The 25,518-nt window shown below is 38.7% G+C and overlaps 3 protein-coding genes across 5 annotated transcripts in view; 2 read left to right on the forward strand and 1 right to left on the reverse strand.

The window, feature by feature from the left end:
• The window catches only part of LOC132669333 (olfactory receptor 4M1), a 130,998-nt gene that overhangs the window by 91,848 nt on the left and 13,632 nt on the right, over positions 1 to 25,518 (reverse strand). For 2 of the 3 annotated variants that reach the window (XM_078448437.2, XM_078448435.2), the window contains exon 2: positions 12,132 to 12,194. The exons of the other annotated variant lie outside the window; for it this stretch is intronic. The gene's annotated coding sequence lies outside the window, so the exon portion shown is untranslated. The remainder of the gene's footprint in view (positions 1 to 12,131; positions 12,195 to 25,518) is intronic. 3 annotated transcript variants of the gene reach the window in all.
• Positions 114 to 1,082, forward strand: LOC132669694 (olfactory receptor 11H6-like). Its single transcript, XM_060619698.2, has one exon. It carries the CDS (start codon positions 114 to 116, stop codon positions 1,080 to 1,082), a length of 969 nt encoding a protein of 322 aa, XP_060475681.1.
• LOC132677235 (olfactory receptor 11G2-like) lies at positions 14,060 to 15,095 on the forward strand. Its single transcript, XM_060629115.3, has one exon. The coding sequence runs from the start codon at positions 14,060 to 14,062 to the stop codon at positions 15,011 to 15,013; it is 954 nt and encodes a 317-aa protein (XP_060485098.2). The 3' UTR covers positions 15,014 to 15,095.

Consider the following 25,518-nt stretch of genomic DNA (forward strand, 5'->3'; position numbering starts at 1 on the left):
AACTGTGCTAATTGAATTGTAAAGAAAATCAGAGACTACCTTAATGAGAAAACTTCTGCAAAGTCATCTGTAACATGGTAATGTCTTGTTATTGCAGTTTGAGGGAGAGAAACATGAAAATCCCAGCTGAAAACAACCACTCTGACCCTGTCAGTGAATTCATTCTTCTTGGCTTCCCTTGCATCTGGGAGGTCCAGATCCTCCTCTTCTCAATCTTCTTTGTGATCTATGTCCTGACATTAATGGGAAATCTGTGTATCATCTGTGCAGTGTGGTGGAATGACCATCTCCACACTCCCATGTACATCCTACTGGCCAATTTTTCCTTCCTGGAGATCTGGTATGTCACTTCTACTGTCCCTAATATGCTGGCCAACTTTCTCTCCGAGACCAATTCCATCTCCTTCTATGGCTGCTTCATCCAGTTCTACTTCTTCTTCTCCATGGGCACCACTGAGACCTTCTTCTTGTCTGCCATGGCCTTTGACAGGTACCTTGCTATCTGCAGGCCCCTGCATTACCCCGCTGTCATGACAGTTCAGCGCTGCATCAGAATAGGAGCTGGGTGCTGGGTGTGTGGCTTCTCTTGTTTTCTCCTCCCCGTTTACCTCATCTCCCAGCTTCCTTTTTGTGGTCCCAATACAATTGATCATTTTTTATGTGATCCAGGACCCCTTATGAATCTGTCTTGTGTGGCAGCTCCTGCCACTGAGATCATCTGTGCCATCTTTAACTCAGTCCTCATTTTCTCCACCTTCCTCTTCATTACCAGCTCCTACACCTTGGTGATCAGAGCTGTGCTGAGGGTCCCCTCAGCAGAAGGTCGGCATAAGGCCTTCTCCACGTGTGGCTCCCATCTGGCTGTGGTGTCCCTGTTCTATGGCTCCATCATGGTGATGTATGTGAGTCCAACAGCAGGCAATCCAGCAGGGATTCAGAAAATTGTGACTTTATTTTATTCTGTGATGACTCCACTTTTCAATCCCTTGATCTATAGCCTCCGGAATAAGGAGATGAAGCAGGCCCTGAGAAAACTATTTAGGATTATGAGACTTGGTCAAAGGCAGCCTCTCAAGAACTAGAATCCATATATGTGTTGGACATATAGTGATACAAAATTATAGGAGGTTAATGGTCTTATGCAAATTTGAGAGACAGATATGTTTCCCATATCCCAGGGAATATTTTTAGAAATACATTTCAATGAAGCAAATAGAAAACAAAATCTTACAAGACCTTGCATAAATCATTTGTACTAGGCTATAATGTATTAATATTCCTGTGCACCTTGCATGGAAACAGGAAAATGTGAGACATTTTCAGGCCTTTTTGCAGAAAAATCATATATAACCCAGATGTCAACAGATCAGTTTCTATCTTTTGCAGATATAGGTAAATTTGTCCCTGACCCCCAGATTCACAATGCTCAGGTGTCTAAAGCACCCATCACTCTCTCCCTACACACACACACACACACACACACACACACACACACACACCATCAAACATGTTCGTGTGTGCTTTTCTCTTCCAATCCCTGAATCTACCTCCTGTCTTATTTTGATCACACCAGTCTGGATGTGAGACTCATCTCCTTCAACATTTTATCCAAAACCAAAGTAATTCCATTTTTGTGTGGGGTTATTAACCTGACTACCAGCTGGGGTTAGGGAGAGTCATAGGAAAGGCTACCGTGCTGAACACCCAGTCAGTTTCTCATATTATACCTGGTCTGCCTCTTCTTCTTCCTTCCTCATCCTCTTCCCACCACCCACCAGAATGACCAGAACATCCTTCCCTTTCTTATTCAGAATAAATGTCTTCCATATGTAGGTCCTTGGCAGTTTCGGACTCTTCCTCAGCTGGGCTTGTCAAAAAATTTCTCCTCAGCAAACTTAATTCTTAAATAGGACTTTGTGAAAATAGTGGGTTTTTTTCCAAATGTTTACTTTTTTGGGTTGTTTTAGGGTCCTTATAACTCATTATTTTCCTTATCTTAGTACCACCCAGTACCACTCAGTACAAAAGAATATATGTACTGAAACAGGGTGAGACCTGGAAACAAGACTACCTGTAAGAAACTTAATCAGAAAATAATTCATATTTTAAATGCTTCATGATTTTAAAGAGGTTTTTCTCTCTATATGTATTAGAATTAATACAAACCATGCAAAGAGAATAGTGCATATGAGTCTAAGGCTAGAAATAAGATAGTATGACTACTTTTCAATAAATGGTGTTGAGAAAACTGGATACCTACATGCAAAAGAATGAAACTGGGCCACTTTCTTACATCATACACAAAAATAAACTCAAAATTTACTAAACTCCTAGATGTGAGACCTAAAACCATAAAACTCCTAGAAGATAACATAGGCAGCAATTTTTTTACATCAGCCTTAGCAACATTTTTCCAGATATATCTCCAAAGGCAAGGGAAACAAAAGCAAAAATAAACTATTGGGCCCATACCAAAATTAAAGACAACAACAACAACAACTTATGCACAGCATAGGAAACCATTAGCAAAGGAAAAAGGCAACTTAGTGAATGGGAGAAGATATTTGCTAATGATGTATCCAATAAAGGGTTAATACCCAAAATATATAAAGAACTTATACAACTCAACACCAAACAAAATCTGATTAAAAAATTGGTAGAGGATCTAAATAGTTTTCCAAAGAAGACATACAGATGTCCAATAAACACATGAAAAGATGCTCAATATCACTCATCATCACAGAAATGCAAATCAAAATTATGAGATAGCAGTTTACACATGTCAAAATGGCTAGCATGAAAGAGACAAGAAATAACAAGTGTTGGTGAAGATGTGGGAAAAAGAAAACACTTGTGCACCATTGGCTGGAATGTAATTGGTATAGCCACTGTGAAAAGCAGTATGGAGGTTCCTCAAAAAATTTAAAATATTAATACCACAGTCCAGTACTTCCACTTGTCAGAGGAAAAAGGTAAGGGGAAATGCAAAATGGGTAAAGGAAAGTGGGAGATGCAGGTTTCCAATTATGGAATGAGGAAGTCTTTGGAATAAAAGCTACAGCATAGGGAACATAGCCAATAGTACTGCAATAGCATTGTATGCTAATTGTTGGTAGCTACACTTGTGGTGAGCATAGCATAATGTATAGTCATTGAATCACTGTGTTGTACACCTGAAACTAATGTAACATTGTCAACTATACTTCAATAAAAAAATAAATTTAAAAAACTTTTATAAAGACATGCAAAAAATTGCTGTGGAATGATTAAGAATAAACTAGAAATAGGAGATATGAGGAAATAAAACAATGTACTACTAACAGTTTGATTTAGAGGCACTAGTAATGCCATTAATAATTTTTTTTCATATTTACCATTTTTCTTTTCATTTTATTTTCTAAAATAGTAATTTAGGGGCGTCTGGTTGGCTCAGTTGGTTGGGCAGCCGACTTCAGCTCAGGTCATGATCTCTCAGTCCGTGAGTTCGAGCCCTGCGTCGGGCTCTGTGCTGACAGCTCAGAGCCTGGAGCCTGCTTCAGATTCTGTGTGTCTCTCTCTCTGACCCTCCCCCGTTCATGCTCTGTCTCTATCTCAAAAATAAATAAACATTAAAAAGAAATTTTTAAATAGTCATTTAAAATGTATATAATTTTCTGGCAGGGTGTAAATGATGAGTAACAAGTCAAAGAGCAAATGTCCTACAGTGGTCTGCAACTTAAAATGATAAAAATCTTTATATAAGTGCAAAAGCTATTAAAGGTGCTATTTCTGAGATGAGAGTGCACTAGAAGAAATATTCTGGAACAGATTTAGGCAGGCAACTCTCAGATCTTCAAAGTTGTCTCCCTAAAACAGTTATCTTCCCAGGGTTCTAACTATCAGCCCTGTGTATGGAAAAGTGACCTGATCTGTGTGTTTTGACAAGCTTAATTTCTTCAATAGTTGTGCCTTGAGCTTTCCCCATATTTTCTCAGGCTTCCCTGTCAATTTAGTCAGGAATTTTTCCTGAATTTCCTCTTGAATTTCATCTCCTAACACAATATGTCCTACACTGTCTTTAAGATCTTAGGCCCAGATTAATGGTTTTATTGATCCTGAAACTACATCCCACCCTGGAAACCAAATTTTGTTCACATTATTCTTATAGAAACTCCCCAAGCCATGGGTTTACTTCTGACAAAATCCACACTATTTCCTCATCCCAAACACACTCAAAGATACTAAAACTAAATTATCAGGATCTATTATTTGGATACTGTACTATGATGTATTTTCCGACAATTTTATTTTCCTCCTTTGAAACATTCCTTCACTCATTTATTCACTTTTTTATATATTCATCTCCCAAACTTTTACTGAGTGTCCTCTATGTGCTAAGTATTGAGCCCAGGTTTGGAGAAATAAAGAAGTGCAAAATACTCACAGACCTTAGAGACTTACAGTTATTAAGAGAGTAGACACTAAGTGTTGTCATCTCAAGAAGTTCTCTCTTTTCATTATTTCTATATGAGATGATGGAGGTTAACTAAGCCTATTGTGGTAATCATTTCACAACACATGTAAATCAAATTATTATGCTATACAACTTAAACTTATACAGTGATGTGTGTCAGTTATTTCTCAATAAAATTGGGAGGAAAACAGACTGAGGGGACCCTAGTCAAACAGAGAGGAACCAGAGGAAGGGGGTTAAATGACCCAGAAATTCAGGGGACTTAAGATAGCAAGATAGCTGTAGAAGAAGCTTAGACCTCCCCACTTCTCTGATTTTACTGCTTCATCTAGTAAAAAGATCCCCAACTGGAGTTGGTAAGAAATTGACTTCAAACTGGTCAAGTTTGGAATGAGGTCAACAAGCCAGTCCACAATTTCACAAACGGCCTTGCAACTGGCTACAGATTCCCATGTTACAATTTGCCCCCAAAAGCTATCCTTCTATATTATAACAATGGCAAACAATGGGAAAGGGGATCAGAGGGAAAAAGGAAAAAAAAAAAAAAAAAAAAAAAAAAAATATATATATATATATATATATATATATATATATATATATATATATATATATATTTGGCAAGTCTTCTATACAGAAAACAATAAAATTTTGTTGAAAGAAATTCACGAAGATATAATAGGAAGATATGCCAAGCCCATGGACTGTAAGAGTAATTATTGTGTAGAGGACAATTAACCTCCCCATTCAAAGCAATCCCAATCGAATTCCAGAAATAATTGTTGTGCAAATTGGCAAAAGAATTCTAAATTTATATGGAAAGGCAATGGGCAAAAAGAGTTTGAAGAGAAAGAAATTGGTAGGACTTACCTATTTTAGATATCAAGACTCATTATAAGCTACCATAATTAGGAAAATGTGCTATTGGTGCAATAGGAACAAAAAGAAAGATGAAATTAGAGAATGCAGAAACCAACCCATGCATATATGGACACTTAATTTATGGTAAAAAAAAATAGGACTACACAGCAGGCATAGAATACAGGTTTAACAAAGAAAATTTCTAGGTCAAATGGATTCTCATGTGGAAAACTGAAATTTGACCTATATTTCGTACCATACATAAAAACTATGACCAGTATAATTGCAGATTTTAAATTTGAAAGATATTAACACTTCTAAATAATATTTTCATAACCTTGAAATAAGCAAAAAGAACTAGCTATAAAGAAACTTGATTGAGGGGTGCCTGGGTGGCTCAGTCCATTAAACAACCAACTCTTGATTTGGGCTCAGGTCATGATCTCACAGTTTATACTTCAAGCCCTGCACTGGGCTCTGTGCTGATGGTGCAGAGCCTGCTTAGCAATCTCTCTCTCCCTCTCTCTCTCTCCCTCTGCCCCTTCAGAGTTCTCTATCTCTCTCTCTTTCAAAATAAATAAATAAACTTAAAAAAAAAAGAAACTTGACTGATAAATCAGGTGCATTAAAAATAAGAATTTCTGCTCATTAATAAACCAGTCAGAGAAAGACAAATACCAGATGATTTTATTCATATGTGGAATTTAAGAAACAAGATAAATAAAGGGGAAAAGAAAAGAGCAATAAATAAAAAACAGACTCTTAACCACAGAGAACAAATTTCTGGTTACCAGAAGGGAGGTGGGTGGGGGAATGGGTGAACTAGGTGAAGGGGATTAAGGAGGGCACTTATTATGATGACCACTGAGTAATGTATAGAATTGTTGAATCACTACGTTGTATACCTGAAATGAATATAACACTGTTTATCAACTGCACTGGAATTAAATTTTTTTTAAAAAGAACTTCTTTTCATTAAAAAGAAATTATGAGACTAGAAAAATAAGCCTGCATAAACCAGAGAAAATATTTGGAATACATATAACTGATTAAAGGCTTGCTTTCAGAATATATTTTTTAAATCTTTAAAGTATTAACAAATTCCCAGTAGTTTAAAAAAGAGCAAGACTCTTGAAAAGTCATTATTTTTAAAAAAAGTATATACAAATATAAAACAGAATGTGTTTTCCTAAATGTTTTTTGAAAACCAAAAAAAACAAAAACTGACCAAAATAAAAATAAAAAATAAACAGAATAATGAGGATTATCATATACTACTCATGAGAGTGTACATTTTAGCAACCACTTTGGAATACTCTCTAACATTATCTGTTACGGTTGAATATATACATTCCCTGGAATCCAGCAGTTTCATGGATATGCAACATAAATTCTTGCAAGCATACGCCGAGAGAGATGTAGAATACATGTTGGTGAGGGGAACGCTTTTGCAATGTTGGTCAGAATGCAAACTGGTGCGGCCACTCTGGAAAACAGTGTGAGGCTCCTCAAAAAATTAAAAATAGAACTTCCCTATGACCCAGCAATAGCATTGCTAGGAATTTACCCAAGGGATACAGGAGTGCTGATGCATAGGGGCACTTATACCCCAATGTATATTGCAACACTTTCAACAATAGCCAAATTGTGGAAAGAGCCTAAATGTCCATCAACTGATGAATGGATAAAGAAGATGTGGTTTATATACACAATGGAATACTACTTGGCAATGAGAAAGAATGAAACATGCCATTTGTAGCAATGTGGATGGAACTGGAGGGTGTTATACTAAGTGAAATAAGTCAGTGAGACAAACACAGAACCATGTTTTCACTCATATGTGGATCTTGAGAAACTTAATAGTAGACCATGGAGGAAGGGAAGGGGGGAAAAATTTACAAACAGAGAGGAAGGCAAATGATAAAAGACTTCTAAATATAGAGAACAAATTGAGAGATGATGGGAGGTAGAGAAGAGGGGAAAGTGGGTGATGGGCACTGAGGAGGGCACTTGCTGGGATGAGCACTGGGTATTGTATGGAAGCCAATTTGGCAATAAATTATATTAAAAAATAATTTCTAAGTTTGAGGTGTATAACATTATAATATGGATTTTATACATGTGTATATTGTGAAATGATTACCATAATAAGGTTAGTTGACACCTCCATCACCTCCATAATTACTTTTTTTCTTGGCAGTGAGACCACTTAAAATCTACTTTCTTAGTGACTTTCAAGTACATAATGTAGAAGTGTGAACTATAACCACCATGCTGTACTAGTGTTCTAATGAGAACTTATTCATGTTAGAGCCAGAAGTTTGTGCCCTTTGACCAACATCACCTCATTTCCTTCATCTCCCAGTCCCAGAATCCCCATTCTAAATTTGTCTCTATAAGTTTAAGCTGCCAATTCTTTCTGATCTACAGAAAAAGAACAGAGGGAGAAGATGGTGGCATAGGAGGACGTTGGGCTCACTGCATCCTGCTAATCACTTAGATTCCACCCACATCTGCCTAAATAACCCAGAAAACTGCCAGAACTAGCACAATGGACTCTCCAGAGCCAAGTGTAGACAAGAAGCCCACGGAAGAGGGTAGGAAGGGCGGAGAGGCAGTGCGCACTACACGGACTGGTGGGAGCCAGCCAGGGCGGTGGAGGGGCAGCCCTCCCGGCAAGGCAGAATCCCCAAGTCTGGCTTGCAAAAGCAGAGGGGCCAGAATGCGTGAGTTCTGACAGCCAATGGGACTTATCATCCGGAATGTGAAAACTCAACAGCTCTGCTCCGAGAGCGGGAGGGAGAGAGGACACTGGGAAGGAGAGGTGTTGAGCCCTGGAAGACAGAGCTCAGCTCGGTGGGGAACCAAGGCACTGGCCAGTGCCATCTCCCACTCCCATTCCCCAACTGAAATCCCAAAGGGAACCAGTTCCCGGCACCGATCCTGCTTGCACCCTGCAAACACCCAATGCTGTACTTCTGTGGATCCATCCCTCCGACAGGTCTGCCTGCCTCCCTCCTGGTGAGGCAGGGCCCCTCCCGCAGGGGACCACCTAGGGCAAAGTGAGCTAAGCCTACCCTTCCCACCCCTGTGCACCTTGGAGATCCACCCCGACTAACACACAAGATCCCATCAAAGCAGCACCACAAGCCTGGCAATGTGCAAGTAGCCCAGACAGGGGCCAAACCAGCCACAGTGAGTCCTGCCCTTGGGAGAGGGGAAGATAAAGTACACACCAGTCTGATTGTGGCCCCAGCAGTGGGCTGGGGACAGACATCGGTCTGACTGTGGCCCTGCCCACCAACACAAGTTACTCCAGACAGCACAAAAGAACCATATGACCCTGTCAATCAATGCAGAAAAAGCATTTGACAAAATTCAGCATCCTTTCTTAATAAAAACCCTCGAGAAAGCCGGGATACAAGGAACATACTTAAACATCATAAAAGCCATTTATGAAAAGCCCACAGCTAATATCATCCTCAATGGGGAAAAACTGAGAACTTTCCCCGAGATCAGGAACACAACAGGGATGTCCACTCTCACTGCTGTTGTTTCACATAGTGTTAGAAGTGCTAGTATCAGCAATCAGACAACAAAAGGAAATCAAAGGCATCAAAATTGTCAAAGATGAAGTCAAGCTTTCACTTTTTGCAGATGACATGATATTATACATGGAAAACCCGATAGACTCCACCAAAAGTCTGCTAGAACTGATACATGAATTCAACAAAGTCGCAGGATACAAAATTAATGTACAGATATCAGTCACATTCTTATACACTAATAATGAAGCAACAGAAAGACAAAGAAACTGATCCCATTCACAACTGCACCAAGAAGCATAAAATACCTAGGAATAAACCTAACCAAAGATGTAAAAGATCTGTATGCTGGAAACTATAGAAAGCTTATGAAGGAAATTGAAGGAGATATAAAGAAATGGAAAAACATTCCATGCTCATGGGTTGGGAGAATAAATATTGTCAAAATGTCAATACTACCCAAAGCTATCTACACATTCAATGCAATCCCAATCAAAATTGCACCAGCATTCTTCTTGAAACTAGAACAAGCAATCCTAAAATTCATATGGAACCACAAAAGGCCCCGAATAGCCAAAGTAATTTTGAAGAAGACCAAAGCAGGAGGCATCACAATCCCAGACTTTAGCCTCTACTCCAAAGCTGTAATCATCAAGACAGCATGGTATTGGCACAAAAACAGACACATAGACCAATGGAAGAGAATAGAAACCCCAGAACTAGACCCACAAACGTACGGCCAACTCATCTTTGACAAAGCGGGAAAGAACATCCAATGGAAAAAAGACAGTCTCTTTAACAAATGGTGCTGGGAGAACTGGACAGCAACATGCAGAAGGTTGAAACTAGACCACTTTCTCACACCATTCACAAAAATAAACTCAAAATGGATAAAGGACCTGAATGGGAGACAGGAAACCATCAAAACCCTAGAGGAGAAAGCAGGAAAAAAACCTCTCTGACCTCAGCCGCAGCAATTTCTTACTTGACACATCCCCAAAGGCAAGGGAATTAAAAGCAAAAATGAACTATTGGGACCTCATGAAGATAAAAAGCTTCTGCACAGCAAAGGAAACAATCAACACAACTAAAAGGCAACCAATGGAATGGGAAAAGATATTTGCAAATGACATATCGGACAAAGGGCTAGTATCCAAAATCTATAAAGAGCTCACCAAACTCCACACCTGAAAAACAAATAATCCAGTGAAGAAATGGGTAGAAAACATGAATAGACACTTTTCTAAAGAAGAAATCCAGATGGCCAGCAGGCACATGAAAAGATACTCAACGTCGCTCCTCATCAGGGAAATACAAACCAAAACCACACTCAGATATCACCTCAGGCCAGTCAGGGTGGTGAAAATGAACAAATCAGGAGACTACAGATGCTGAAGCGGATGTAGAGAAACGGGAACCCTCTTGCACTGTTGGTGGGAATGCAAACTGGTGCAGCCGCTCTGGAAAACAGTGTGCAGGTTCCCCCAAAAATTAAAAATAGATCTACCCTATGACCCAGAAATAGCACTGCTAGGAATTTACCCAAGGGATACAGGAGTGCTGATGCAGAGGGGCACTTGTACCCCAATGTTTATAACAGCACTTTCAACAATAGCCAAATTATGGAAAGAGCCTAAATGTCCATCAACTGATGAATGGATAAAGAAATCGTGGTTTATATACACAATGGAATGCTATGTGGCAATGAGAAAGAATGAAATATGGCGTTTTGTAGCAACGTGGATGGAACCGGAGAGTGTTATGCTAAGTGAAATAAGTCACACAAAGAAAGACAGATACCATATGTTTTCACTCTTTTGTGGATCCTGAGAAACTTAACAGAAGACCATGGGGGAGGGGAAGGAAAAAAAATTAGAGAGGGAGGGAGCCAAAACATAAGAGACTTAAAAACTGAGAACTGAGGGTTGATGGGGGGTGGGGGGGAGAAGAAAGTGGGTGATGGGCATTGAGGAGGGCAACTGTTGGGATGAGCACTGGGTGTTGTATGGAAACCAATTTGACAATAAACTTCATATATTGAAACAACAACAAAAAAAACCCAAAAATAAATAAATAAATAAATAAATAAATAAATAAATAAATAAAATGCACCCCAGATATCTCTAACAAACTACCTAAGTACAGACATTTGGTGGTCAAAGAATGATTTCTTCTTCTTCAAAATAGACAAAGGGATTGCTATGAGCTTGCTATTACAGCTATTATAACAATCCCTATTATGACTAATTATTCCCCAAAAACCTTCAATGATATATGACTACTAGAGAAAAAAGAAAAGATAGAATTGATTCTTTATCTTCACTATTCCTTGTGGAATACTAAGACTTGGTGTTTAATTATAAATAAGTGAAAATTCAAAAATTATCTCCTCTTTTGAACAAATACTATCAAATCGTCAAGAGGATAAATCCCAAATCCCAAAAGGTCATGATGCAAGAAAGTAGACATATATAATACCTTCTTCTGGGCTTTCATTTTTACCATAAACATGTGCTTTCAAACTAGAGAAAAAGTATCTTGTAGGGCTTACTCTTTGCAATCCATGAGAGATTACAAACTGGATCATCCAATTTCTTGGAAGTCCTTCACATGCCTGTTGCTCCATGGAGTAATATTTTATGTCTGGTCTCTGACCCTCTTCTCAGCATTCATCCAAGGAGTAAGTGGAAATTGTCTAACATGTGAGCCACATGTACTCAAAGTTTTTGCAAAAATAATTTCATAAGAAATTTTTTATCTTTAAAAAAGCTGAAAATATTTCATTAGACTGAAATGCTGACAAATAAATAAAACCTAAAAATATTAATTTCCTTCTTGTTTCCCTGAATTCTGGGGAATATTCTTCACTTAGTTTGTGTATCACTCTAAAAGATAAATAAGAGATACATACAAGGGCTTAGGATTTTAAGTGAAGAGGTACATTAACTGACAATTGCTGGAGAAGGATTTATTTTGATGATTTTTGTTGCTTGGTGAATAAATATGGCAAATTTCTCTCTCCAGTGATATCTTCTTTCCAAAACCCATTTATTACTTTTCAGTCCCATCACATTAATAAGCCCTGGTTTAATGGGGATTCTTTTTGAAGTAACAAAAGTTTCCAGCATGTTGAGTTTTTATTGTTATTTTTGTTAATCATACAGGATGTACCCTAAACTCTGGCTTTGGACAATTACTATCTCCAGGAAATATTCTAAAATAAGGGGGCTAAGGGTCAATAATGATTTGAAACAAATCCTTTGTCAACGACCTACCTCTTAATAATTAAACTGAGATGATGACACTAGGGTGCTGAGTAAACAGGACCACAGGAATGCCTAAAGGACAAAAGGACAATCCATTGGAATATAAAAAAGTACAATGTGGAAAATATCCTCAATAATATTATAACATATTTGGTAACATGGTAACTACACTTACCGTGGCAAGCATTCCAATATGTATAAAATTGTCAAATCACTATGTTGTACACCTGAAATTAAGAGAACGTTGTATGTCAACTATACCTCAATGATAATAATAAAAAATCTTTCAAAAAGGAATTTAGGGACATGATTTCTCAAAATCCCTGTGTAAATGAGTAAATTCTGTTCTTAAAAACATTAATAAAGTGTTTTAGAAAACCAATAGAGCCAAGGATTTGGCTGACCTGACCTTCTATAACCATATATACAATTACAAGGCAAAAAGAATCTATAAATAGTAGTCCTTCCAATCTAGATGCCATCTCAACGGTCAAATAAAAGAGTCAGCCATCTATGTGGTCTGACCTTTACACAAATAAGTCCAGGATTTCCCTGACTTAGAGTCTTGGATTTCTACTTCGAAAAATCTTCTTTGATTTATTAGATTATTCCTTATAAAATGTAAAAAATATTTCCAGGAGAATAAAACAAAAAAAAATTCAGCAAAAAATGTATTAAAATATATTGTTAATCTCTTGATTATAAGTTCCATAAGTGCAAGATCTGGCATACCCACAGCTGTTTCTTCAGCACTTAAAAGACAACTTGATACAATGAAGAAGTTTAATAAGTATTTTTGAATGAATTACCTTGCTTAATGCAAAAGGTCAGAGTAAAGGTACTGAGGAAACAGGAGAACTGAGTTTTTTTTGATTTAGGAACAACTACTTGGTATGGAAGTACCCAGAGAGAAGTGCAAAGCTCATTGTTTCTCATTTGCCCAGACATGAAAGGCCTAGATGGGGCTTAGTGAGATGTAAAAAGATATGAAAGTTCTGTCTAAAAGAGAGAAAAAAAGAACATGTGGGCAAGGACTGGGGGTGGGAAGGAGGTAAAAAAAAATACTATGGAAATTCTCACAAAAGTATGAAACCTATTTTTCCAATTTTCTTACAGCCAACTTGACCACGGGTACAAGCATAGGGACAATGAACTTGGTCACTGTGACTCAAACTAGCTGCTTTCCCTCAGGTCAATTGCCATTACGGGCATATGTGGTACATATATTGACATAGAAACACATCAAAATATTTAGCCAGAGCAACTTAGAGGCCAAGGTATAGGGCTCTTTCTCACAATATATAGTGCATTCAGTTGCCAAAAAAGTAAAGGAAGCATTTTTGTACTAAACACTGGTATGAATACTTAAGTATCATTAAAAAAATGAATAAATCCTGGAATGATAGAGGTTTTTTTAGGTTACTTTAAAACTCCATGAGTAACCTGGAGGAACTGAAAATGAAAATAAATATTAGTTTGTGTCCTGTCATGGCACTACCCTTAGATTCTTAGGTGTCTTCATTTAGTCTTTTTATTAAGTCAGTTATAAATCATAGAATATCAAGTACTCATAGACTGTTGAAATATATTCACATGCACAGAAATATAGTATCAATAGTGCAGGTAAACATATGAAAAGTAAACTAATACCGGTAATTTATCAGAATCACAAGATTGCGTTCCTAGTATCTAGTCTAGCATTCTTAGAAAGGGAAAAATTTGTCTCCAACTCATGTTTTCCTTCTTTTCTAGTACTGCGCCTTTTTAAATAATATATGTTCAGGGCTGAGTAATGTAAGTCACAGTTTTGTTGTTTAAGCAAAAGTCTGTTTACTACTTTATGAAATAAAAAATAAAGAAATTTAATGTTTTCAGGAAGAACCAGCATACTCCATTAAGAGTACTATAACAAAGTCATCTCCATGTCTTCCAGACCAATGAATGTGTCCGGCACAGAAACCACCAACTCCGTTAGCCACTTTATCCTCGTGGGCTTTCCCTCAAGCCCAGAAATGCAGCTCCTCTACTTCGGGCTCTTCTCAGTAGTCTACACGCTGACTCTCATGGGGAACGCAGCCATTGTCTGTGCAGTGCGGTGGGAACGGCGTCTTCACACGCCCATGTACATCCTCTTGGGGAATTTCTCTCTCCTGGAAATATGTTATGTCACCACGACCGTCCCTAACATGTTGGCCAATTTCCTGTCCTCAAGCAAGTCCATTTCCTTTGTGAACTGTTTTGCACAGTTCTACTTCTTCTTCTCTCTGGGGTGTGATGAGGGCTTCTTCCTCTGCATCATGGCCTTTGACAGGTACCTTGCCATCTGTCGTCCTCTGCATTACCCACGCATTATGACGAAACAGCTGTACACTGGCCTTGCCATCTTTGGCTGGTCGTGCGGGTTCGTCCTCTTCCTAACCCCAGTTGTTCTCATTTCACAGTTACCCTACTGTGGCCCAAATACCATCAACCATTTCTTGTGTGATCCTGCCCCATTGATGATGCTGTCCTGTTCTGAAGACACCACAACACAGTTCATTTACTCTACTTTCAATGCTGTTTTCATGATTGGAACCTTTCTCTTTGTTCTTTGTTCCTATGCTCTGGTGATTGTGGCTGTGCTAAGGATGCCCTCAGCAGCAGGCAAACGCAAGGCTTTCTCCACTTGTGCTTCTCATCTGGCAGTGGTGATCCTGTTTTTTGGCTCTGTTATGGTGATGTATGTTTGTCCTGGATCAGGACGCCCAGTGAAAATGCAGAAAATTGTGACCTTACTTTATTCTGTGATAACACCCCTCTGTAATCCTCTAATCTATAGCCTTAGGAACAAGGAAATGAAGACTGCTCTGAAGAAAATCTTTGGCACTGCGCATGGTATTCATAAAATGTAAATCAGAGTCAAATTCCATCACTGGAGTGTAACTTCCCTTAACAAAACATGAGTGATATATTTGTCTGAAAATTCACTAAACTGTATTTCAAAACTACTAAAATGAAAGCCCATTATCATCTTAAACACCACTCACCACAAATTGTAGTAGTCTTATTTAAGAATGTATTTTAGCAAGTGGATTCAATTTTGTTTTGAAGCTATTTATCACGTAAGTGAAATTTTAGTATCTAAGCCCATTAGTCCCTCTATATGTAATTCAATTTCTAAAAAGACAGAGGTCTATTTTGCATTACTGAGTTGAAACAACTGATACACATGTAATAGAGAGCACAGATTGCTTTGGGCATTAACACTGTAAGCCAATAATTCTCCACTGAGACATACTTACTGAGAAGGAAGATGCAAATTTGAAGGAAGTCTACCCTGTCAAAGTATGCATCTTTAAGGAAACAGACTAATAGCCTTAGCTGGATATTAATGATTTTTCAGAGGGCACAGGACAAGGATTAGGAATTTACAGTGTATTAGCTACCTAGAATACGGTAAAGATAAGAGCTAAACATAAAGTCCAGGACATTACTCAAGGCGTAACTCAGCTTGGGGTAAATACAGTTAAACAACAGTTTCTGGTACCATGTGTGGTTTAATTTTAGCACTGTGTGACTTATTTTAATGCCATAACCATCTTAAAACTATTTCCATAAACTTCACACTTGTCAGAATGGCTAAAATAAAAAACACAAGAAACTAGCGTTGGCAAGGATGTGGAGGAAAAAAGAAACTCATGTACTGTTGGTGGGAATACAAACTGGTGCAGCTACCATAGAAAACAGTATGGAGGTTCCTTAAAAATTAAAAATAGAATTACCATATGATCCAGTTATTCTACTATTGGATATTTACCCACAGAAAATGAAAATGCTAATTTGAGGTGATGCAGGCACCCCAGGCCGACTGTAGCATTATTTACAATAGCCAAGATATGACAGCAATCCAATGCCCACCCATAGATGAATAAAGAACATATGGAAGATAAAGAAGATAGATATGTCTATGTATACATACACATACAATGGACTATTGCTCAACCATAAAAAGAATGAAATTTTTCCATTTGCAATAACATGGATGGACCTACAGAATATAATGCTAAGCAAAGTAAGTCAGACAGAGAAAGACAAAAGAGCATATTATTTCACTCATAGGTGGAAATTAAGAACCAAATGAACAAAGAAAGAGACCAAAAACAAAACAAAAAAACAAACAAAACCCAATCCTTAAATAATAAAGAACAAACTGGTGGTTGAAAAAGGGGAGGTAAGTGGAGGGATGGGTGAATGAGGTGTATGGAATTAAGAGTTTTTTGAACCCCTATATTGTACACCTGAAACAAATATAACACTATATGTTAATTACACTAGAATTTCTTTCTCAATATATTTTATTAGTGACCTATCTCAGTGAGTTATGGCATATTACAAAGATAAACCAAAATTATATTGATCCATCAACATTTCCCTATGGTTAGCCTTTGATGTATGTAAATATCTCTATGTTCAATTATAAGGTTAACACAACTTTACTTTTTCTTTTGTTCCGTCTCTTTATTCAATTTTTAAATATGTTTTTATTTAATTCCTATGTAGTTAACATACAGTGTTAAATAGTTTCAGGTATAGAATACAGTGATTCAACATCTATACATTACTCAGTGCTCCTCATAATACTGGAATATAAAAAAATAAATGAATAAAATTTTAAAATATTTATTTTCTCCTCTGGGATGCAGCAAAGGCAGTCATAAGAGGAAAGCATATAGCAGTCCAGGGCTTCCTAAACAGGAAGAAATGTCTCAGATACACAACCTAACCTTACACCCTAAAGAGCTGGAAAAACAACAGCAAATATAGCAGAAGACAGGAAATAATAAAGTTTAGAGCAGAAATTAATGCACTGAAACAAAAAAAACCCCAAAAAACAAAAAAAAAAAGTAGATCAATGAAACCAGAAGTTGGTTCTTTGAAAGAAATAACAAAATTGATAAACCACTAGCCAGTTTAATCAAAAAGAAAAAGGAAAGAACCCAAATACTAAAATCAAGAATGAAAGAGGAAAGATCACAACCAAAACAACAGAAATACAAACAATAATAAGAGAATAATATGAGATCCTGTACACCAATAAATTGGGCAATCTGGAAGAAATACACAAATTCCTAGGAACATATAAACCACCAAAACTGAAACAGGAAGAAACAGAAATTTGAACACACCCATAACCAGTAAAGAAATATAATTAATAATCAAAAATCACCCAAAAAACAATGGTCCAGGGCCAGATGGCTTTCCAAGGGAATTCTAACACACATTTAAGGAAGAGTTAACACCTATGCTCTCTTTTAAAAATTTAATTTAATTAATTTATTTTAATATGAAATCTATTGTCAAACTGGTTCCCATACAACACCCAGTGCTCATCCCAACAGGTGCCCTCAATACCCATCACCCACTATCCCCTCCCTCCCACCCCCCATCAACCCTCAGTTTGTTCTCAGTTTTTAAGACTCTCTTATGTTTTGGTTCTCTCCCTCTCTAACTTTTTTTTCCTTCCCCTCCCCCATGGTCTTCTGTTAAGTTCCTCAGGATCCACAAAAGAGTGAAAACATATGGTATCTGTCTTTCTCTGTGTGACTTATTTCACTTAGCATAACACTCTCTAGTCCCATCAACATTGCTACAATAGGCCATATTTCATTCTTTCTCATTGCCACATAGCATTCCATTGTGTATATAAACCACAATTTCTTTATCCATTCATCAGTTGATGGACATTTAGGCTCTTTCCATAATTTGGCTATTGTTGAAAGTGCTGCTATAAACATTGGGGTACAAGTGCCCCTATGCATCAGCACTCCTGTATCCCTTGGGTAAATTCCTAGCAGTGCTACTGCTGGGTTATAGGGTAGATCTATTTTTAATTTTTTGAGGAACCTGCACACTGTTTTCCAGAGCGGCTGCACCAGTTTGCATTCCCACCAACAGTGCAAGAGGGTTCCCGTTTCTCCACATCCGCTTCAGCATCTATAGTCTCCTGATTTGTTCATTTTAGCCACTCTGACTGGTGTGAAGTGATATCTCAGAGTGGTTTTTGATTTGTATTTCCATGAAGAGGATGTTGAGTATCTTTTAATGTGCCTGATGGCCATCCGATTGTCTTCTTTAGAGAAGTATCTGTTCATGTTTTCGGCCCATTTCTTCACTGGATTATTTGTTTTTCAGGTGTGGAGTTTGGTGAGCTCTTTATAGATTTTGGATACTAGCCCTTTGTCCGATATGTCACTTGCAAATATCTTTTCCCATTCCATTGGTTGCCTTTTAGTTATGTTGATTGTTTCCTTTGCTGTGCAGAAGCTTTTTATCTTCATGAGGTCCCAATAGCTCATTTTGGCTTTTAATTCCCTTGCCTTTGGGGATGTGTCAAGTAAGAAATTGCTGTGGCTGAGGTCAGAGAGGTTTTTTCCTGCTTTCTCCTCTAGGGTTTTGATGGTTTCCTGTCTCCCATTCAGGTCCTTTAACCATTTGGGTTTATTTTTGTGAATGGTGTGAGAAAGTGGTCTAGTTTCATCCTTCTGCATGTTGCTGTCCAGTCCTCCCAGCACCATTTGTTAAAGAGACTGTCTTGTTTCCATTGGATATTGTTTCCTGCTTTGTCAAAGATGAGTTGGCCATAAGTTTGTGGGTCTAGTTCTGGGGTTTCTATTCTCTTCCATTGGTCTATGTGTCTGTTTTTGTGCCAATACCATGCTGTCTTGATGATTACAGCTTTGGAGTAGAGGCTAAAGTCTGGGATTGTTATGCCTCCTGCTTTGGTCTTCTTCAAAATTACTTTGGCTATTCAGGGCCTTTTGTGGTTCCATATGAATTTTAGGATTGCTTGTTCTAGCTTCAAGCATTCTTCAAGAAGAATGCAGGTACAATTCTGACTGAGATTGCATTGAATATGTAGATGGCTTTGGGTAGTATTGACATTTTAATAATGTTTGTTCTTCCAATCCATGAGCATGGAATGTTTTTCCATTTCTTTATAACTTCTTCAATTTCCTTCATAAGCTTTCTATACTTTTCAGCATACAGACCTTTTACATCTTTGGTTAGGTTTATTCCTAGGTATTTTATGCTTCTTGGTGCAATTGTGAATGGGATCAGTTTCTTTGTCTTTCTGTTGCTTCATTATTAGTGTATAAGAATGCAACTGGGGGGGGGGGGCAGGCTTCTGGGAAGATGGTGGATTAGGAGGACACTGGGCTCAACACGTCCTGCAGATGACTTAGATTCCACCCACACCTGCCTAAATAACCCAGAAAATCACCAGAAGACTAGCAGAACGGAGTCTCTGGAGCCAAGCGCAGATGAGAGGCCCACGGAAGAGGGTAGGAAGGGCGGAGAGGCGGTGCACGCCACACGGACTGGCGGGAGGGAGCCAGGGCAGAGGGGCAGCCCGCCGGCAAAGCAGAGCCCCTGAGTCTGGCTTGCAAAAGCAGAGGGGCCAGACAAAGTGTGTTCAGACAGCAAGCGGGACTTAACATCTGGAAGGTTATAAGTTAACAGCTCTGATCAGAGAGTGGGAGGGCTGGAGGACAACGGGAGGGAGAGTTGTTGAGGCCCGGACAACAGAGCTCAGCTAGGCAGGGGAAAAAGGCACTTGGCAGCACCATCTCCCTCGCCCATCCCCAGCCAAAATCCCAAAGGGAACCAGTTCCTGCCAGGGAACTTGCTTGCACCATGCAAACACCCAACACTGTGCTTCTGCAGATCCATCTCTCCAGTGGGTCTGACTCCCTCCCGGTGCCACAGGGCCCCTCCCGAAGTGGACCTCCGAAGGAAAAGTGAGCTGAGCCTGCCCCTCCCGCCCCTGTGCACCTTGCCTGTCCACCCGAGCTAATACACTAGATCCCCAGCACCACAAGCCTGGCAGTGTGCAAGTAGCCCAGAGGGGCCACGCCACCCCACAGTGAAACCCGCCCATACGAGAGGGCAAGAGAAGGTATACACCAGTCTGATTGTAGCCCAGGCGGTGGGCTGAGGGCAGACATCAGGTCTGACTGTGGCCCTGCCCACCAACGCAGGTTATTCAAGACAGCACAGAGGAAGTGCCCGCAGTTCTGCACCACTCCAGGGACTATCCAAAATGACGAAAGGGAAGAATTCCCCTCAAAAAAAACCTCCAGGAAATAATGACAGCTAATGAAGTGATCAAAAACGATTTAAACAATATAACAGAAAGTGAATTTAGAATAATAGTCATAAAATTAATCGCTGGGCTTGAAAACAATATGCAGGACAGCAGAGAATCTATTGCTACAGAGATCAAGGGACTAAGGAGCAGCCAGGAGGAGCTAAAAAATGCTATTAATGAGCTGCAAAATAAAATGGAGACAACCACAGCTTGGATTGAAGAGGCAGAGGAGAGAATAGGGGAACTACAAGATAAAATTATGGAAAAAGAAGAAGCTGAGAAAAAGAGAGATAAAAAAAAAAATCCAGGAGTATGAGGGGAAAATTAGAGAACTAGGTGATGCACTAAAGACAAATAATCTATGCATAATTGGTATTCCAGAGGAGGAAGAGAGAGGGAAAGGTGTTGAAGGTGTACTTGAAGAAATAACAGCTGAGAACTTCCCTGATCTGGGGAATAAAAAAGGCATTGAAATCCAAGAGGCACAGAGAACTCCCTTCAGACAAAACTTGAATCAATCTTCTGCAGGACATATCACAGTGAAACTGGCAAAACACAATGATAAAGAGAAAATTCTGAAAGCAGCAAGGGATAAACATGCCCTCACATATAAAGGGAGACCTATAAGACTCGTGACTGATCTCTCTACTGAAACTTGGCAGGCCAGAAAGGAATGGCAGTAAATCTTCAATGTGATCAACAGAAAAAATATGCAGCCGAGAACCCTTTATCCAGCAAGTCTGTCATTTAGAATAAGGAGAGATAAAGGTCTTCCCAAACAAACAAAAACTGAAGGAATTTGTCACCAATAAACCAGCCCTACAAGAGATCCTAAGGGGGATCCTGTGAGACAAAGTACCAGAGACATCGCTACAAGCATGAAACCTACGGACATCACAATGACTCTAAACCAATATCTTTCTATAATAACACTGAATGTAAATGGACTAAACACGCCAACCAAAAGACATAGGGTATCAGAATGGATAAAAAACAAGACCCATCTATTTTCTGTCTACAAGAGACTCATTTTAGACCTGAGGACACCTTCAGATTGAAAGTGAGGGGATGGAGAACTATTTATCATGCTACTGAAAGTCAAAAGAAAACTGGAGTAGCCATACTTATATCAGACAAACTACACTTTAAATTAAAGGTTGTAAGAAGAGATGAAGAAGGACATTATATAATTACAGGGTCTATCTATCAGGAAGAGCTAACAATTATAAATGTCTATGCGCCGAATATGGGAGCCCCAAAACATATAAATCAATTAGTCACAAACATAAGCAACCTTATTGATAAGAATGTGGTCATTGCAGGGGACTTTAACACCCCACTCACAACATGGATAGGTCATCTAGACACACGGTCAATAAACAAACAAGGGCCCTGAATGATACATCGAATCAGATGGACTTCACAGATATATTTAGAACTCTGCATCCCAAAGCAACAGAATATACTTTCTTCTCGACTGCACATGGAACATTCTCCAAGACAGATCATATACTGGGTCACAAAACAGCCCTTCATAAGTTTACAAGAATTGAAATCATACCATGCATACTTTCAGACCACAATGCTATGAAGCTTGAAATCAACCACAGGAAAAAGTCTGGAAAACTTCCAAAAGCATGGAGGTTAAAGAACACCCTACTAAAGAATGAATGGGTCAACCAGGCAATTAGAGAAGAAATTAAAAAATATATGCAAACAAACGAAAATGAAAATACAACAATCAAAACGCTTTGGGATGCAGCAAAGGCGGTCCTGAGAGGAAAATACATTGCAATCCAGGCCTATCTCAAGAAACAAGAAAAATCCCAAATACAAAATCTAATAGCACACCTAAAGGATATAGAAGCAGAGCAGCAAAGACACCCTAAACCCAGCAGAAGAAGAGAAATAAAAAGATCAGAGCAGAAATAATATAGAATCTAAAAAACTGTAGAGCAGGTCAATGAAACCAAGAGTTGGTTTTTTGAAAAAATAAACACCTCTAGCCAGGCTTCTCAAAAAGAAAAGAGAGATGACTCAAATAGATAAAATGATGAATGAAAATGGAATTCTTACAACCAATCCCTCAGAGATACAAGCAATTATCAGGGAATACTATGAAAAATTATATGCCAACAAACTGGACAACCTGGAAGAAATGGACAAATTCCTAAACACCCACACACTTCCAAAACTCAAAAAAGAGGAAGTAGAAAGCTTGAACAGACCCATAAGCAGCGAAGAAATTAAATCAGTTATCAAAAATCTCCCAACAAATAAGAGTCCAAGACCAGATGGCTTCCCTGGGGAATTCTACTAGACATTTAAAGCAGAGATAATACCTATCCTTCTCAAGCTATTCCAAAAAATAGAAATGGAAGGAAAACTTCCAGACTCTTTCTATGAACCAGTATTACTTTGATTCCTAAACCAGACAGAGGCCCAGTAAAAAAAGAGAACTACAGGCCAATATTCCTGATGAATATGGATACAAAAATTCTCTAGAAGATACTAGCAAATCGAATTCAACAGCATATAAAAAGAATTATTCACCATGATCAAGTGGGATTCATTCCTGGGATGCAGGGCTGGTTCAACATTCACAAATCAATCAACATGATACATCACATTAATAAAAGAAAAGATAAGAACCATATGATCCTGTCAACAATGCAGAAAAAGCATTTGACAAAATGCAGCAGGCTTTCTTAATAAAAACCCTCGAGAAAGTCGGGGTAGAAGGAACATACTTAAACATCATAAAAGCCATTTATGAAAAGCCCACAGCTAATATCATCCTCAATGGGGAAAAACTGAGAACTTTCCCCGAGATCAGGAACACAACAGGGATGTCCACTCTCACTGCTGTTGTTTCACACAGTTTTGGAAGTGCTAGCATCAGCAGACAACAAAAGGAAATCAAAGGCATCAAAATGGGCAAAGATGAAGTCAAGCTTTCACTTTTTGCAGATGACATGATATTATACATGGAAAACCCAATAGACTCCACCAAAAGTCTGCTAGAACTGATACATGAATTCAACAAAGCCACAGGGTAAAAAATTAATGTACAGAAATCAGTAGCATTCTTGTACACTAATAATAAAGCAACAGAAAGACAAATAAAGAAACTGATCCCATTAACAATTGCACCAAGAAGCATAAAATACCTAGGAATAAATCTAACCAAAGATGTACAAGATCTGTATGCTGAAAACTATAGAAAGCTTAAGAAGGAAATTGAAGAAGATATAAAGAAATGGAAAAACATTCCATGCTCATGGGTTGGGAGAATAAATATTGTCAAAATGCCAATACTACCCAAAGCTATCTACACATTCAATGCAATCCCAATCAAAACTGCACCAGCATTCTTCTCAAAGCTAGAACAAGCAATCCTAAAATTCATATGGAACCACAAAAGGCCCTGAATAGCCAAAGTAATTTTGAAGAAGAAGACCAAAGCAGGAGGCATCACAATCCCAGACTTTAGCCTCTACTCCAAAGCTGTAATCATCAAGACAGCATGGTATTGGCACAAAAACAGACACATAGACCAATGGAAGAGAATAGAAACCCCAGAACTAGACCCACAAACGTATGGCCAACTCATCTTTGACAAAGCAGGAAACAATATCCAATGGAAACAAGACAGTCTCTTTAACAAATGGTGCTGGGAGGACTGGACAGCAACATGCAGAAGGATGAAACTAGACCACTTTCTCACACCATTCACAAAAATAAACTCCAAATGGATAAAGGACCTGAATGGGAGACAGGAAACCATCAAAACCCTAGAGGAGAAAGCAGGAAAAAAACCTCTCTGACCTCAGCCGTAGCAATTTCTTACTTGACACATCCCCAAAGGCAAGGGAATTAAAAGCCAAAATGAGCTATTGGGACCTCATGAAGATAAAAAGCTTCTGCACAGCAAAGGAAACAATCAACATAACTAAAAGGCAACCAATGGAATGGGAAAAGATATTTGCAAGTGACATATCGGACAAAGGGCTAGTATCCAAAATCTATAAAGAGCTCACCAAACTCCACACCTGAAAAACAAATAATCCAGTGAAGAAATGGGCAGAAAACATGAACAGACACTTCTCTAAAGAAGACATCCAGATGGCCAATAGGCACATGAAAAGATGCTCAACGTCGCTCCTCATCAGGGAAATACAAATCAAAACCACACTCAGATATCACCTCACACCAGTCAGAGTGGCCAAAATGAACAAATCAGGAGACTATAGATGCTGGAGAGGATGTGGAGAAACGGGAACCCTCTTGCACTGTTGGTGGGAATGCAAACTGGTGCAGCCGCTCTGGAAAACAGTGTGCAGGTTCCTCAAAAAATTAAAAATAGACCTACCCTATGACCCAGCAATAGCACTGCTGGGAATTTACCCAAGGGATACAGGAGTGCTGATTCATAGGGGCACTTGTACCCCAATGTTTATAGCAGCACTCTCAACAATAGCCAAATTGTGGGAAAAGCCTAACTGTCCATAAACTGATGAATGGATAAAGAAATTGTGGTTTATATACACAATGGAGTACTACGTGGCAATGAGAAAGAATGAAATATGGCCCTTTGTAGCAACGTGGATGGAATTGGAGAACGTGATGCTAAGTGAAATAAGTCACACAGAGAAAGACAGATACCATATGTGTTCACTCTTATGTGGACCCTGAGAAACTTAACAGGATCCCATTGGGGAGGGGAAGGAAAAAAAAAAAAAGAGGTTAGAGTGGGAGAGATCCAAAACATAAGAGAGTCTTAAAAACTGAAAACAAACTGAGGGCTGACTGGGAGTGGGAGGGAGGGGAGGGGGATTTGTATTTTCCTGATGAGGAGCGACGTTGAGCATCTTTTCATGTGCCTGTTGACCATCTGGATGACTTCTTTAGAGAAGTGTCTGTTCATGTTTTCTGCCCATTTCTTCACTGGATTATTTGTTTTTTAGGTGTAACTTAACAGAAGACCATGGGGGAAGGGAAGAAAAAAAAAGTTAGGGAGGGAGCCAAACCATAAGAGACTCTTAAAAACTGAGAATAAACTGAGGGTTGATGGGGGGTGGGAGGGAGGGGAAAGTGGGTGATGCGTATTGAGGAGGGCACCTGTTGGGTTGAGCACTGGGTATTGTATGGAAACCAATTTGACAATAAATTTCATATATTAAAAAAATAAAAATAAAAATAAAAAAATAAAGAGCATGTAAGACAGTGATGTTTTTTGGGACATCTTTGAAAACACAATCAACCAGA

This window comes from Panthera onca, chromosome B3 (assembly GCF_046562875.1).
Source record: "Panthera onca isolate mPanOnc1 chromosome B3, mPanOnc1 haplotype 2, whole genome shotgun sequence".
Taxonomy (NCBI): Eukaryota; Metazoa; Chordata; class Mammalia; order Carnivora; family Felidae; genus Panthera; species Panthera onca.

Excerpts from the sequence above, each read along its gene's own strand:
- LOC132669694 (XM_060619698.2), top strand. The coding sequence starts at position 114 with ATGAAAATCCCAGCTGAAAACAACCACTCTGACCCTGTCAGTGAATTC.
- LOC132677235 (XM_060629115.3), top strand. The coding sequence starts at position 14,060 with ATGAATGTGTCCGGCACAGAAACCACCAACTCCGTTAGCCACTTTATC.